Source organism: Adelges cooleyi, unplaced genomic scaffold (assembly GCF_023614345.1).
Source record: "Adelges cooleyi isolate 19-005CV unplaced genomic scaffold, UGA_ACOO_1.1 ACOO_flye_CR_arks_rails_tigmint_CR_PRNA_108, whole genome shotgun sequence".
Classification (NCBI taxonomy): domain Eukaryota; kingdom Metazoa; phylum Arthropoda; class Insecta; order Hemiptera; family Adelgidae; genus Adelges; species Adelges cooleyi.
Window position 1 is genome coordinate 9,843,954 of NW_026095761.1, and position 15,704 is coordinate 9,859,657.

At 28.9% G+C, this 15,704-nt stretch overlaps 1 protein-coding gene across 1 annotated transcript in view; it reads right to left on the reverse strand.

The window, feature by feature from the left end:
- The window catches only part of LOC126841890 (chaoptin), a 56,000-nt gene that overhangs the window by 12,521 nt on the left and 27,775 nt on the right, over nt 1–15,704 (reverse strand). Inside the window, exons 3-4 of the mRNA XM_050578658.1 lie at nt 2,539–2,686; nt 1,770–1,917 (exon numbers count right to left, since the gene is read on the reverse strand). Coding sequence (XP_050434615.1) covers nt 1,770–1,917; nt 2,539–2,686 — 296 coding nt within the window. The remainder of the gene's footprint in view (nt 1–1,769; nt 1,918–2,538; nt 2,687–15,704) is intronic.

The following is a 15,704-nucleotide window of genomic DNA, read 5'->3' on the forward strand; positions in this document are numbered from 1 at the left end:
GAAAATAAAGAGCAGATGACTACACTCCCGTAGGACAAAGTGTATACATTAGGACACATTGTTAGCAAACAAAATTATCACTCCTTGTCGTTACCTACGTTAAAAGCACGAAGTGTATATTACATGTAATAATAACAAACAACAGATTGTTTATAAAGCTGTGGCAATGACAGCTGTGGGTTTTAATAAATATATACACAATTTAACTTATCGTAGCTACTATATAGACTATTATGTACACGAAAGTATAACAGTGTCTTTGTGTAATTTATAAACATATGATTTAACTTTAAGGAACTCAGTTCCGGTTATTTATTAAATGGTACCTAAATTATTATAGAAGAATTTTCAACTATTTGACAACCTAAAAGTTGAGTTTCTTAAAGTAGAATTACAACTGATGTTATATGACGCCATTATACCGTCGATAAATGTAATTTAAAAAAACATGCACCTGCATAATGTTACCATCTTCAAAATAAGATACATATTATCCAAATTCAACGTTGATATGTTAATTTATTAAGAAATTATGAAATCGCAAAATTATTTAGGTTTTTTGTTTAAAATTTAAAAATATTTAGTTTGGAAATATTTTGGTTTATCTTACACTGACACATTCTACTCAGATAGAAAAGTTAAAGTCTTCATTTTAATGTTTTATCTTTTTTTAGCAGCCATCGTACCAGTGACGTGATGGCTGATATGGTGAAAAAGTTTTAAAAAGTTGCTGTTTTTCCTGTAATCGAAAAATAGCCAGGAAAAAAAAACAAAACATTAAAATCCTGGTTTTATTTTTAAAGGTGTTCAAATCGCCTCAGTAATTTAGTATTTATACGGGCTGTAGTGTAGCGAACAAACGTTGACTTAACCTAAAGCCAATAAGCATTATACAAGTTTATTAAAAATCGTTATCGTGCCTTTTATCATGAACAAAAATGATCAAAACATCAGTACCTAAATGTGAATAATATACCATATGTAAATACTTGAGAATTGAGAATTTTAAATGAAGAAGAGTCGTGAATTAATATTTGATCCGACTAAATCGTTTATAATTCATATTAGTTCAGCACGTATTACAATTCCGAGTTGCCAAGGGTGTGTTTGCTAATTAACGCGAGAATGGACATAAACAACTTTTGTTATGTGTGACACTAAAAACGATAGATAAACTTAACGCGTACAATCCTCCAGAGTAGTTACCTCGTTTCCGAGACTATCGACTTAAGTATTCTGTCTTGAAAAAAAAACTGTACTTCTTTGTCCATTTTCATTGTCTCGTACAACTAGGTATATTATAGTATGTCACCGACGCGACTACTCAAATTTTTCCTACCTTGTCCATTTATTAACGTTTGAAATATATTCGTGGAATTAGCTTCATACGATTTGCACACATCTTCGTATCAGTGAGATAGTATTCAAATTGTTGTTGTACGCATATCACAAATTCATTACAATATTTTTTTTGGTAAAAAAACGCTTTTTTTTTAGTCGATTATAGCTTTAAACTATAGTCTTTTCACATATGTCATATGTACATATTTTATTTCTTATTTATTATAATTACCAATAAAATTGTCATTACTTGACTGTTCACACGTGGTACATTAAACTAGATATTATATCCCATAACCGTTTCCATTGTAAAATCACGTTTTTGAATGAAAATTACACAGAAAATGGGATTACTTTAGATATCCAGTTTTGGTCCCAGTCCCAATAGTAATTTTAAATTAGCAAAAGTTATGTTCAAGTATACTCACGCAAAAGCTCTATCTGCTACAAAGCCAATTTTGTTGCTCATTAGCCGTAAGGATTCTATGTGCGTTCCTTGTAGTACGTCGTTTTCCACGGTTTCTATTTCGGATGACATGACGTCCATATGACTTATTCGTGTGCCAGCTGGTACTTCTAAAACACACATTTCTTGAATTAACCAAACTTACTTGTTTGGTTGAGATTTCCATTTTTTGCGCAAATTATTACATAAGCACAATTGGACAAGTAATCTCGTATTAAACATAAAAATCATTCATTGCATACAGAACTTAATTTATGTTATTACACCAATATTAAAGGTTATCCGCTTTAGTCGTAACCTTATACCGCGTTGTACTGTTTATATTTACTGTTCATTTAAATAACTAGGCAATATATACTTATAATGACACTTATCTTAAATTAATTCATTGTATTTATTCAAATTATGAAAAATGCTAATTTTTAAAATGTGATCTTCAAATGTGTCATAACATTATTGTTTTATTGATTATATTATAATAAACAAGTTATACCGAAAAAACTAAAGCAATAAGAATTATCAAACTATGATATATTTATTTATATTTTAAATAGTACCTAGCTTTAAGTATTTTTATAGCAATACGAGAGCTGCTAACTCTATTCACTTTTTCCTGATGGTACTTATATTTAAAAAATTTAAACGATAATTTTACAAAAAATAAATAACAACGTTCGGTTTTTTTTTAAATCATAATACGGTCTTATAAGTTTGTGAATATAAAATATTACCTGGTATTGAATGTAAAAGAACAGCTACACATGAAATGTGCATTCTTAAGGCTTCGTCTGTTTTGCATGTGCACATGCTGTTGAATGCACAAAAATTTGCCGACGTAGTCGTAAGCATGATTAGTAGGATTGGAAAACATAATTTCATCTGAAAAAATAGTTAAATATTTATATGAATTTACATTTTTTAATTTCTATTTATATATATATATAATGATAATTAAAATTGTATAATCGTATTCTAAGTTTTTTAATAAAAACAATATTAAATACAGCTCGTTTTAAATCATTATTACTTAAAAATATATTTGTTCATTTAATTATTTGCCCATAAAATATGAATGTCCATAAAAAAACATAACAGGTACGCATAAAAAAATACTTTTATTTTTTTAGTAAAAGCAATTTAAATTACTGTTGATGTTTAAAATCATATATTAAAAACATTTTTATGGTACTTTTGAAATTTTATTTTATACTATGTACACTAGGATATTTAGTTTAGCCTACGTTTAGTGTAAATTTGTTTGATAATATTAATCTTCTGAAAAAATTACCAATCTGGTTGTTCAATAATATTTTATTCGACATTTTAATTAAAAATTGGCTGTATTGCATGTCATATATCCTAAAAATGACTTAATAAACAAATACATTTGTTATGTATTATTTAATTATCTATTTATTAGTTTTATAGTTATGACTTATGTTTTTATCACAAGCTCATAATACGTGTGCTGTCATAAAGCTTAAAAACAAACGCGCTCTCAGAAAATATTAGAACTTTTTTTTAACCACTGAGCGCAAAAACAAAAAGGTAGTCAATTATGGTAAATACTTCAACCATACTTCAACGAAAAATGTAGAAAACATAAATATTTTTTGATTGTTGTTTGAGACATTTCTGACCTATTTAATCGGCGTACTGATACTTTTTTTCTTTTTACATGCATTGATTTTTGTACGTTGGCTAGAGTATGAGACATAGCAATACTATTTGGGTTACAAAGTAGTCTGTTTAAGTAGAAAACATTTTTTTATTTTTTACATGTGTATCGACATTAAAATATTTGCATTTATCAGAATAAAATTAGCTGCCTCGACCCCCAACGATTATATTAAATTATTTAACTTGTTGTTTGTATATTTACTATTAAATACAGGTCAAAGTAATTTTTTCTCAAAAACGTTAATTCGTATATGTATCAACAGTGCGGCCCGTAGCCTTTGTGTATTAGCATAAGCCTAAATAGCTAACGATGGAGTTTATGATAATAATTGTCAAATACGTTCAACACATCGCATTGTCCCAACCACAGCTTGTCCAAATTTACAAACTAGACATGAAGCGTTTGCTGTTTGCATATTAAGCCTATCGGAACGTTAATTTACTGTGAATGCAAATGACGCCCTGCAAGTAAATAATGTGGCTTACAATCAGCATGGTAATTGTTTAAGAACGCGACTAGCGCAAACTACATATAACTGGTTATATTATGATTTCAATAGAGGAGAAGGTGTAAATAAAATAAAGCAATCGTTTTATATTTTATTCGTTATTAAATAGCATACTATTTAAACTGGAAAATTATAAGAAACATCTTAAAAATTAGTTTTACAATTTAATTTGTAATTCAAACGAACCACGAGTATTTTGAGAAGTCCGAGTTAAGTCTAAAATGACCTTTTATTGATTACTAAGTAATTTGCTATTAAAAACGCATTATAACGCGGTATCGATGTTATTTCAGGAATCAGGGTTGATTTAAGAGCTTTTCTGTTCAATTCAAACAAGTTTGTAGTTATTAACGTTGTAGCGTTTGTGTATACAAAAAATGAGCCAGTAATAAACAATGAAGTTTTTTTTATTGACAATTAGTTTAAATGAGTTTGCTCAACGATTACTTGTTAGCATTGTTAAAAATTAAATGCAGTATCATCTTCATTATTTACCACAAATATGGTTTAATTAAAAAAAAAAAAGGAAATTATTTTTTATCGGACAACTCAGCAGTTTTAAGATGTTTTATGAAACTGTTTTAAAATGGTTTATTTATTTTTTATTTTTCAGATTCACTGATAATTACGAATGTAATTGGCTCTTTCAGTAAACCAAATTGTAAACAGAAATCCTAATATTACTGTCCACTAATGCTAGACTTATGAATAAAGCTATTATTCAACAGAATAATAGAATTTGCAACTTTAAAGGATAAACACAAGACAGGTTATAAATTATAATATGAATCAATAACATCTACGAGCTTTTAGACAACTTTAAGCAAAAAGGGTTTAGGAAAGGATAGACATTTATAATAACAGACAGCTGCGTGGAATATTCTTAGGGTAATATCCTTTGTAAGTGTAGGTAGCTACCCTATTTCGTGATACTGGAGTTTAATAACGCATTTACAAAAGTAACTGATGTTTTGCAAATTTATGTCTTTTCGGTTAATTGCGACTTTATAAACTATTGGATTAGATCAGTACTGGCGTATTTTATCAATTATAATTGAGAACTAAACGTGTTTCTAATGTATTCTGTAACCTGATTGTTTGGCCGAACTTGATTGTTATTAATACCTACATTGAATAAATACTATTCATCGTTTAAACTCACCTTTATCCACCATATATATATATACACACCCATGTTTATGTAATAATGATTTGTAACAATTTGTATTGCGTTAAAATGTGAAACAAGCGAGAATAAACTAAAACGGGTTATTTTACAAAAAAAAAATAAAGGTGTAAAATTAAATTTAAAAAAAAAAACCGTTCAATAAAATCAGGTTATAATCAGATTTAAAAGTAAAATTGAAAATCAAGGGTCACTGCGGATACGGAAGTAATCGAAGGTATATTGAAAAACAAATTGCTTCCAGTTTTCCGTCAGTAGTATTTGCTTTTTTTAATGTTTATTTTGCATAATTAGTTTTATTTTTGCCATTGCCATCGGATGCTGGTGAGACAGTTTCTAAGAAAAGAAATTGTATCTGTCAATAGTGCCACTGGAAATTTTAAGTGCTTACTGAGCTTACCGAGGTCCCACCGGGATTTACTTTTGGTCATAGGTTTTCAAACCAAGTGTTGTTAAATATCAGACGAACAGTTTAACGGTCAACCATTTAACCCTTTCTCCCTCAAAAAGAGCAAACCGAATGAGAGATTCCCAATGTTTACTTGGGTCTCATATATTAAACCTTTCTAATGGTCACTCCATTAATCATAAACTCGACGACTGCGATACCCTTTAAAATTTACTGTTGAATTGATAAACGGTGTTGTTATGTTTTAGCTTTTGCGCAGACACTTGATAATTCGAATTTAGTTATCTTGGGTACACGGTAAGTACCTACTTTTGAATAGCTGTAGGTAACGTTCCAATAAAAAAGCAACGTTAATTTATTGACTTATAAAGCAAAAATATGTATTTTAAGTAATTGTAAAAACTTTTAAACTATTTTAACATCACATTTTTGACAGAAAATCAAATATCACTAACACAAAATATGTTTGTAAATATTATTTAATATATATTTTTAAAATAATTTACTATTTATAAAATGGTTATTTTTAAAAACATCATACTCGTTAATGCTTATAATATTTTTCACGATACAACAAATTTCAAAAAAACATCTATAAAATATTAATATTTTCAGTTAGTTGTGTGGTAAGGTGTCTTTTACTTTTCATAGGTGTATTATTTTTACAGATCATCGGTTAAACTACCACGTAAAGCAACGTACAAAAAAACATGATCTTACGATGCCACATGACTATAAAAGTGTTGAAAACCAAATAAAAAAAACACTTATCAAAAATACCACTAATAATAAATGTATTATAATTAAAATCTGTAGATCTATGTTGTTATAATTTTAATAACGTATCCAGTGGGTACTTATATCAAACTTGCGATTAATTTGTTATATGATTTTAATTCCTGGTAACATTTTTAATCCATACATTTCAAAAAGCAATTACATAATTTCGTTTATGTTAAACTAAATTAATTAATGACTAATTTGTACACCCAAATAAATACATATATTATACGTTAAACGGCTTCTAAAGCATTTAGATAACCAACAATACCTGTATCTTAGTAACTAAAGTTCTTACGTTAGTAGCTCGCAGTTGACAATTTTTAATTACAGCGTTATTATATACCTACAATAAATTACAAATGCATATATTTAGACGTATATATAGACCATCTATATAGGATTTAAAAAACAAACCACAAACTTTTTGTTTTAAATAACAGACATTTTATTTTTATTATCTAATAATCAGTTGGAATAAAATAATAAATTCGGTGATTTATTAATTTGTTTGCGAAATAGAAGTTTATTAGACAGGTACTTTAAAAACTTTCTTAAATTCATACTGAGGCAAAATGTACGTGATTTTAAAGTTTTAAGAAAGTATTCGCACACAAATGAAATAAATTGATGTTGCAACATTATTTTATGCGTTACAATTTTCTTGGAAACCTATCAGTACTCGTGCGGTGTATGAGTTGTGGATTAATGTAACATTTAGTAAACTTTAGTACATATATACTCAACCGAGCCGGGGATGAAGGTCCTGGATTTGATGTTATTCAGATATTATTTTTTTACTGATCTAAGTTTAAAGACGAGTGAAAAGTAGAATATATATTCTATTCAACTAAAATTGTTCAATTCTACAATAATATTTAAACGATATTGAAAAAGGTAATTATTTGAAATTTTAAATACTAAACAATTAATTTAAATTTAGGCTCAGACAAAAAACAAATATTGAAAAAACCAACCCAATTCATCGAAAAAACAAAATGTTAAAACCGAGTTTCACTTATAATATACTTGGTATGTATATAAATAATAATGAATTTAAGGGATGAAAAGCGTTCAGAGATGAGATATGAAATTTAATATTTCATATAATTCATTTTAAAATATACAATGTACGGGTTTTTTTTATTTATAATATATATACAGTAAAATGATATAGTTTATTATTCTAATAGGCAAAATGTGCGTGGCATTTCAATATGTACCTACTTTCGACAGTGTTTTTAAAGTGTCCTCGTGTATATTCAATATCACCGCACAGGGTATGTTTTTTTTACTGATCTAATCTAAGTTTAAAGCATAAAACACGTGTGAATAATTAAACTTTCAGTAAAGTCAATATTTGGACATGCATACATCCACTTTAGCTGCAGGTTAAGTAACTTTTTGTCTAAAAGTATGAAAACACGAAGGTGAAGTAAAACCTTTAATAATATATTCTTGGTGAACATTTTCGACATTAAGTATTAAAATTTCTAAAGTACCGAATAGCGTTTTACTTGTTGTTTGTCAAAGTCTGTTTATGCTAAGGATTAAATCAGTTTTGAACATATCAGGGATTAGATTATAGTTTCCTTTAAGTTTGGCCTACTACGATAATTAAATATTATAATATATTTTTATGTCTGATATTAATCTTTACGAATATTTGCCACATTTACATAGTATATTTTAGTTTATAAAACTGTCAAATCCTCGTGACTAAAATTATGTATCTAGAGCCACTTTGTCTGAATTATGTTTTATTTATTTCAATGATACTTTTTACACTATATAAATTACCATTTTACAAAATCGAAATAATACTATTTGCAATTGAATCCAATTAAGAAAACGGGATAGACATAGTTGTAGAATAAAAACATTGGTATTGTAATTTATATAGTGTTAAAATTTCATTGAATTTGCATAGAAGCTTAAAATTATTTAAAATTGTTAGTTCCGTTTTAATGATAATATTCACATTAACTACTGTATTCGAATGTTATTATTTTAGTTTAATATGTAACAGGGGTTTTTAAATATAATATAAAATATGAATGTTTATAAACCATTTAAGTGGGTACACTTTTAAAACTTTTCGATCTTCATTTAATTACATGTAAAACACGTAAGTAAAATCTGTTGGCAAATCCACATTTGTTGTTTTTTTTTTGTTTTGTTACGTGACCGAAATTAGCATTCGGCAATGACTATCACGTATAAAAAACAGTTTTTTTTTTAACCGTTTATACCTATACCTTATAATACTATAAACATTAAAGTTGTACAATAACGAATATTACAGTCGTTAAAATATTTGCAGCAAGTTTACCCTGCCTGACCGAATTTTTTATCTATAACTAAAATCTAAAAATTACCAACCTCGTAATGGTTGCAAAATATAGTTAAAGAACGGCACAATGTTGTAGAGATCATTAGTGACTGGCCAAGTTAATTATTAAGGTCGCTTTCCCCCTGCCCTCTTTTTCCTGCTAGCCTTTTTTTTTTATAGTTTCTAGTACTTTTTTTATTTGTTCTTATTTTTGGGCGGTGACATTGTGCGTTGGTTTTTTTGAGATTCGAAACCCCGATAGTATAGGAGGTATATTTCGAGTTAAACATGGAATATGTATATAATATTTTAAACGGATAGCGTGTGGACATTTAAGGTCAAATCTAGAAATTGTTGCTTCGCTAATCATATAAAAGTACGCTATTATATTCTTAATACAAAAAATTATATAGATTTACCTTTGTATATTGTAACTATTGTTGATACTTTAGGGGCTCATTCTATATAATTTAACAGTACTTATAATTTATGTATTATTATTATTACTATTGCTTTACCTCCGTTGTGTGGAATACGTTACAGATATTATTATCTTATAAAATGGAGTAGTTTATGCACAAATTTTTAGAGTACTGCTCACTATTATCACTATTTTTAGTATAATATCATATTTACATAATAATTTAACATCTAAAAATGTTCATAACGGAAACGTTCGTTAATTCATAAAAGAACGTTCATATATATTTTTTTCTATGGCAACATCTGGTTGTAGTTTGTTAGGAAAAGGCCAAACAACGCGTTACTTCTCGAATTTTAAGTAAAACATTATTATACCGGCCGGTCGGTAATATTTTATCAAATGCACGAGGTGTAGACGAGCAAGGGGAGAATACCCCATTTTACCGGAACCTGTACCTACTCTAAACACCCGTAAAGATACTTACATAGTTGATGTTCTAAAGTTAAAGGTATCGGTTAATGTTAAGAGAACAACAGCTGGATGGATTTTTACTCAGAAATTGGGTTTGACGGTAGCTTTTGCAATCTCTAGCTGGAAAGTGACCAATCGATAAAGGTCGTTCACTATGATATTTGTCGCATTGTAACTTTTGCTTACACTCTTCTATTGCATACGAACGACGTGTCACACTTTGATATTACCAATCTCGTATTGAGATAATGATTAAAAGTCTTAAGTTAAAAGTTTATCGTCTGCTTCTCCGACAAATATCTTAAAATGTTTAAATCACATAAAGTAAAATCGTCACTTACTTTTGTATAATTATAATAATGTATAATTCTATAGCCATCATTTTTATCCCAAAAAGGATATAAAAAATGTATAATCTATCTAATAATGTAATTTTTGCAGACAGAAAGAAGGTTTTATGGTACAATTTTTTAATCTTGAAGAGAGAATTTTTTTAATTTATTATGAAATACGGGGTTTTACGTTATCTTACTAATATACTACTAGTGTAGCGATAAATAAATAGATATATTAACTATCAGATATATGAACACTTAGCGTCAACAACACCCGCGAACTCAAAAAAATAAAAAATAAAAATGCAAAAAGAAAAATGTTATTTGCAATGAACTGTTTTGTTCTTACAAACAAATTATGCACAAAGAACTTTTTAATTAAATTGCTATTATGTTATTTAAATAAATAATTAAATTGCTCTACCCAATTTTAGTTGTAAAACAGTTGAGTTATTTTAAGTTGGCTAGGTGTAGTGTCTCCTCATAAAGACTTGACGCAATCATACTTTATGTATAAATTGATATTAATGATTTTACAAGAATAATAACGGTTTAGCACTACAAAATACTACAAATTGACAGTAAGAATCAGATTCTTTTGTCAAAATTTATAATTGTACAATATTTTCCTAATATTTTATTTTTGACTTATTTTTCGTATGATATCATCTTGAATTAATTTTACTAACTGACATACTTATAAATGCTTACACACTTGACATATGTTCTACTCTACTTCTTTACGGGACTGAAGGGAGACACACGCAATAGTTGTCTTGGTGACGGCCACTAAAACCTTTATGGCATTTCCCTGTAACTAAACAAAAATTCGCCGAAAAATAAATTCTCTCCCCACCCTCTATTGCCTATCTTATACTCGATAGGATTTGTCAACGCCGTCTACGTTTAATCCGGGTACCCAATGTTTTGATAGGTTTCAGTAAAATGATAACATATCAAATCCGCTCTCTGCCCCCATTTCCCTCTTAACCAACCACTATATAGATATATGTATACATATATAGATAGATGGGGTTATTTACCAGTTTTCATTGCGCCCTCTGGCTTAAGTGTGGTTTCTAATATCCAAGTTTATCCGACTGCCAATTCCACAACGTTATTGAAACGCCGAGTGTGTTCGCCAAAAGGGCGAGACTAGTACAGATGAAAGCGTGTAAGGTGTACATAACGTTCGCATCTAAAATTGCAAAACCTTAATAAACACACTTACACACACATATAGGAAAGATTCGGCTACAAACGAGAACCGCAATCGTTTTACAATTCAAAAAAATAAATGAATATAATAAAAATACAATATAGATAATATGTACTGTAATATTATCCACCACAAAATATATTAAGGGATATTAAATTAATGATCAAAACTAAGTAAAGTTACAAACAATTTATTCGTCAACTGTAACATGAATTAGTTTAAGTAATAAAAAAATAGAATATTAAAAAGCACCATTAACCACGAACATTGATACACAGTTCAATAGTAAAAAAACGCGTATTTCGGTAGGAATGATAAGTTTCAACAAATCCTAAACCAGTGGTACCTATTACACAAAATCTCCAGTTACTTCATTCGATTTAAGCAAATCATTTTCTATGCACGGCCATCAGAAATGAGTCAGAGCCTTTTTAATGAAAATACAATTTTTAGTTTGACCCAATCACATTTTACCGAATTGTAGAAATGACAATTTATTAAATGTTTAAAAAAATACATTTTAATTACATTATGCGGACAAAATACTTTTTAGTTCAATACGATTAATCACAGTACACCAAACGATGTGCCTATATAATATAGTGCCTTGAGCTGCGGGACTTCGTATTTAATAATACGGTCTACAAAGCGTTAAATCATTTTCTTGACCCATATTCGCACATGAATTCAAAATGAAATGTTTTTAAAGAATACGTAGGACGTGTCTCTAGTGATTCGTTTTAGTTCTGTGACTGCTGATTGCACTGTTCGTGAACCGAGACGTGACACATTGTAGGTATGCCCTCCAGGGGGAAGAATATTGAGAATTCACAGGACACCGCACGTTCTTTTATACGGCACAAACAACAATAAATACATTTCCCATACAATTACAGGCAATGCCGGCGGCGGAGTATTTTTAAAATAATAAATATTGTTTCAAGCGTTTTTAATGGGTTTTTGGACAGTTTCAATAATTCCAAACGTTTTTCCCGTAGTCGGAACACTTTATACGGAACGCGTACAATTATACTAAGTAGATTGCTATACTGAGACACGCATGTCATAATATATTATTATTATTATCATGTAATAATAATAATAGTATTTTACAAATTATTACAGAAATATTCTGTGATTCGTATGATATACATATATATATATATATATATATATATATATATATATATTAATTTCTGTTATAATATTCACTCATAAAAACGTCAAAATAATAATAATAATAACAAACGGAAGTGTTAGTTCAACGAGAGAGAGAGATATAAAGTCTAGAAAGCCATAGTATAAATAATATGTACAGATAAATTGGCACAAGACAAATGCCTTATTATTTCAGTTTTAGACGGCGATAGACCCAGAGACGGTGGTCGATAGGAAAAATCAGTCTGCTGTGGTAGGAAAGAGAGTTACACAGGTTTTAAGAGTGGCAATAAATCAAGACCGTTTTATGCGGGTTGGAGGCAAGTGTCCCCCCCTCCACCCTTACACCGGCATGTGACTGTGATAAGGTTAGGGTGCGGCGCCGTCCGCCTTCCGAACAAAACTAATTTCCTGCGGGAGCTTTCGTGCTAGGTAGGTTTTATTATTATTATTTTATTTATTTATTATGTTTTTTTTTTAGAGGGATACGAAGTATGCATGTGCGCAATGATACACGACCAAAAATAATAACAATAAAATAATACTGCCATGAGTCGTTGCAGTATTCAACTTTTATACAACATCAAATTGGTAAACATATCCATGATAATTTTATTTAATTTACACAAAACGATAGTCGTAAAAGATACCATAATAATAATAATACCGCAGTGTTGTATATTAACCTGCAAGATATGACTGCCATATGTAACACAGCACTGATAATACTTATAAAATGATGTAACAATTAATAAAAATAACATCTTATTGGGCTTAAACCAAAGCAGCCCTTTATAATGTCAAAGGTAATTTATTTATTAAATTAACCATTGGTCGTATAAAGGTAAAATTATTGATTTTAATACGTTTTTCTAACTTTAAATACTCTTGAAGTAACACCATCTACTTCTCACCCTATTACTGTTGTCGCAGAGTATAACGCAAATATTATATTAATACGAATTGAAAATAATTTACTGTGTTTCCATAATGCAATGTAACATAATCAACATAATGTAACATATTCTCATCCATGTTGTCGTTAGTCAGCTGACGCTTCGGACCCATTGCAATGTCCAAAATGAACATCATGGATGGATCCGAAAATGATCAAACTAATAGTTCAATCCATGAAAATTTTAACATCCATAACATATTTATATACGATACTAATTCTATATTAACCGTGGATTCGTTGAAAATTGGTATGTATTACGAAAAATGAAGTTAATTAGGAAGTCTTGTACTCGGAGGAACAAATTTCGTAACTATGGTACAATGGGAGGACAATAGACGGTTAGTATATTAAAATTTAATAAAAAGATGGTAATATTAAGGTCTTAAATACAAAACAGTAATGAAAAATGCAATATAATTTTTACAGAACTAATGAAAACTATACAGTTTCCACAACGGGTGTGTAATAATTGTTATTATCATAAATAAGTCAGCTTTTTTTATTTACTATGCTCGTTGACACTATCTAGAATTTGGTATTAATTATTATACAAGATACGCACATTTGACAAAAAACTGTTGATATTAAAAACATACATTCAGGATTATGAACTTGTATATAAATATAGTATTTGTTTAATACCTTGTATTTTTTAAAAATTAAATCTATAGATAATAGATAATAATACCTCCCCGTCAGGAAATACCCAGAGCGACTCTGTATGGAACAGTTCTGGGACAGTCGGTGCTGTTAGGGTATGTATTTAGTACACACTATACACGAATAGTTTTTATTTTACTTTTTATGTTGAAATCCATGTATTACACACATAACTTGGTTAAATAAAATATATTACAAACGAAATTAAATTTATTAGGTGTTATTCTAACAAAATTTACTCGAGTGTCATTTAAAACATTAAAGTTACAATATATTCTGTTGATAGTCCAGACTGTAGCGTTGGGTTTACATCGAAACTACATAGGTATAGTTGATATTATATTGTTAAATTCTTTTTTCCCCGATAAAATATTACCCTTGTCCAAACCGGATCGTTAATTTTCACCAGTAAGTGGTTTTTTCGATCTATCCCGGTAACTTTTGAAAAATGCGATTAGGTGTAAAAAAAAAACAAAATTTTTCCCTATAGTCACTTTTTAAAAATTGTCATTTATTCCGAGCGCACTCATACACAGATTTTCGACAGCTTTAAGATTAATCTACTATATGTCAACCTCATTTCTGGATAGTGGGCGTCATTTATATAGGTACGAGCAACATAGCAAAGTATTTATTAATAAATCCACTGCCGTTACGATCCAATTAAGACGCCGGCAATCTAAATCATTTCCACTTGTGGAACGTCTTTTGTCACGCAAACGGCACGCAGGCATAAATTCAACTACCTACCATCTTAAGTGGCTTACTACTGCAGTATACTTAACATTGAAACGAATACAACAATTTACATATTATAAGGTGTCGTTCGACTTTTAACATAATATGTAATAACGAGACGTGTGACAACCATTTTCACAGTCATGTTTAATCAGCATTAAACATGGACCTAGTTAAAATTTACGTATTATTATCGACCTAAAACGTCGAAATTAAAATAGTTGAAATCATTTTTAGATGCATATCATAATTTTTTCGGAACCCCAAAAAAATATGCCACTATAAGAATGTATCTCAGTAAGTTGATTTCATTGATTGATATTTTACATATTATACCCCTTTACACGCCATTAAATTAACATATTAAATAATTTTTACTTTTCTAGAGTATATTTTCGTGTTAACATTAATTCAATGAAGATACTTTGAATGTATAATTTATTGAAAAATTTGATTGCATACACGTATGTAGTAAAATTGCCTATATAACGCGCCGTTCAATTTTTTTAACAACATTTTTTAATTCTTTCACTTACACTTAACCATATAATATGTTCCGCGACCGATCACATCTCTTATATGTGTGACTTGTGCAAACAAGAGTAATGCGTTTTGATTCCTGTGCAGGCATGGTGTCTCGTGGAACAGAACATAGATGATATTATGGAGATGAAAACTTACTTTTTTATATATTACTTCAAATAACTTGTATTACGTTGTATGTTAAAATATTATAAATGTAAAACTAAAAAACACATGGAAATTATTAACTTATCATCTTTGTAAAAACTTAAACTTTAAAAAGAAATAATACACATACATTAATAGTATAATTGTTATAAAATAGAAGCAGGCTTAATTGTTTTAATCTTAAATTTGTTAACTAGAACTTACATTCAATTGCGCTGTATTCATACATAAGTTGATTACAATTAATGTAAGTGGTATTATTAAGATTAGTATATTATGTACTGTACTTAAGTAACCATTTAGAATAACATGTAAATGTAAATTGAATATTGTTGGTGTGAACTAATA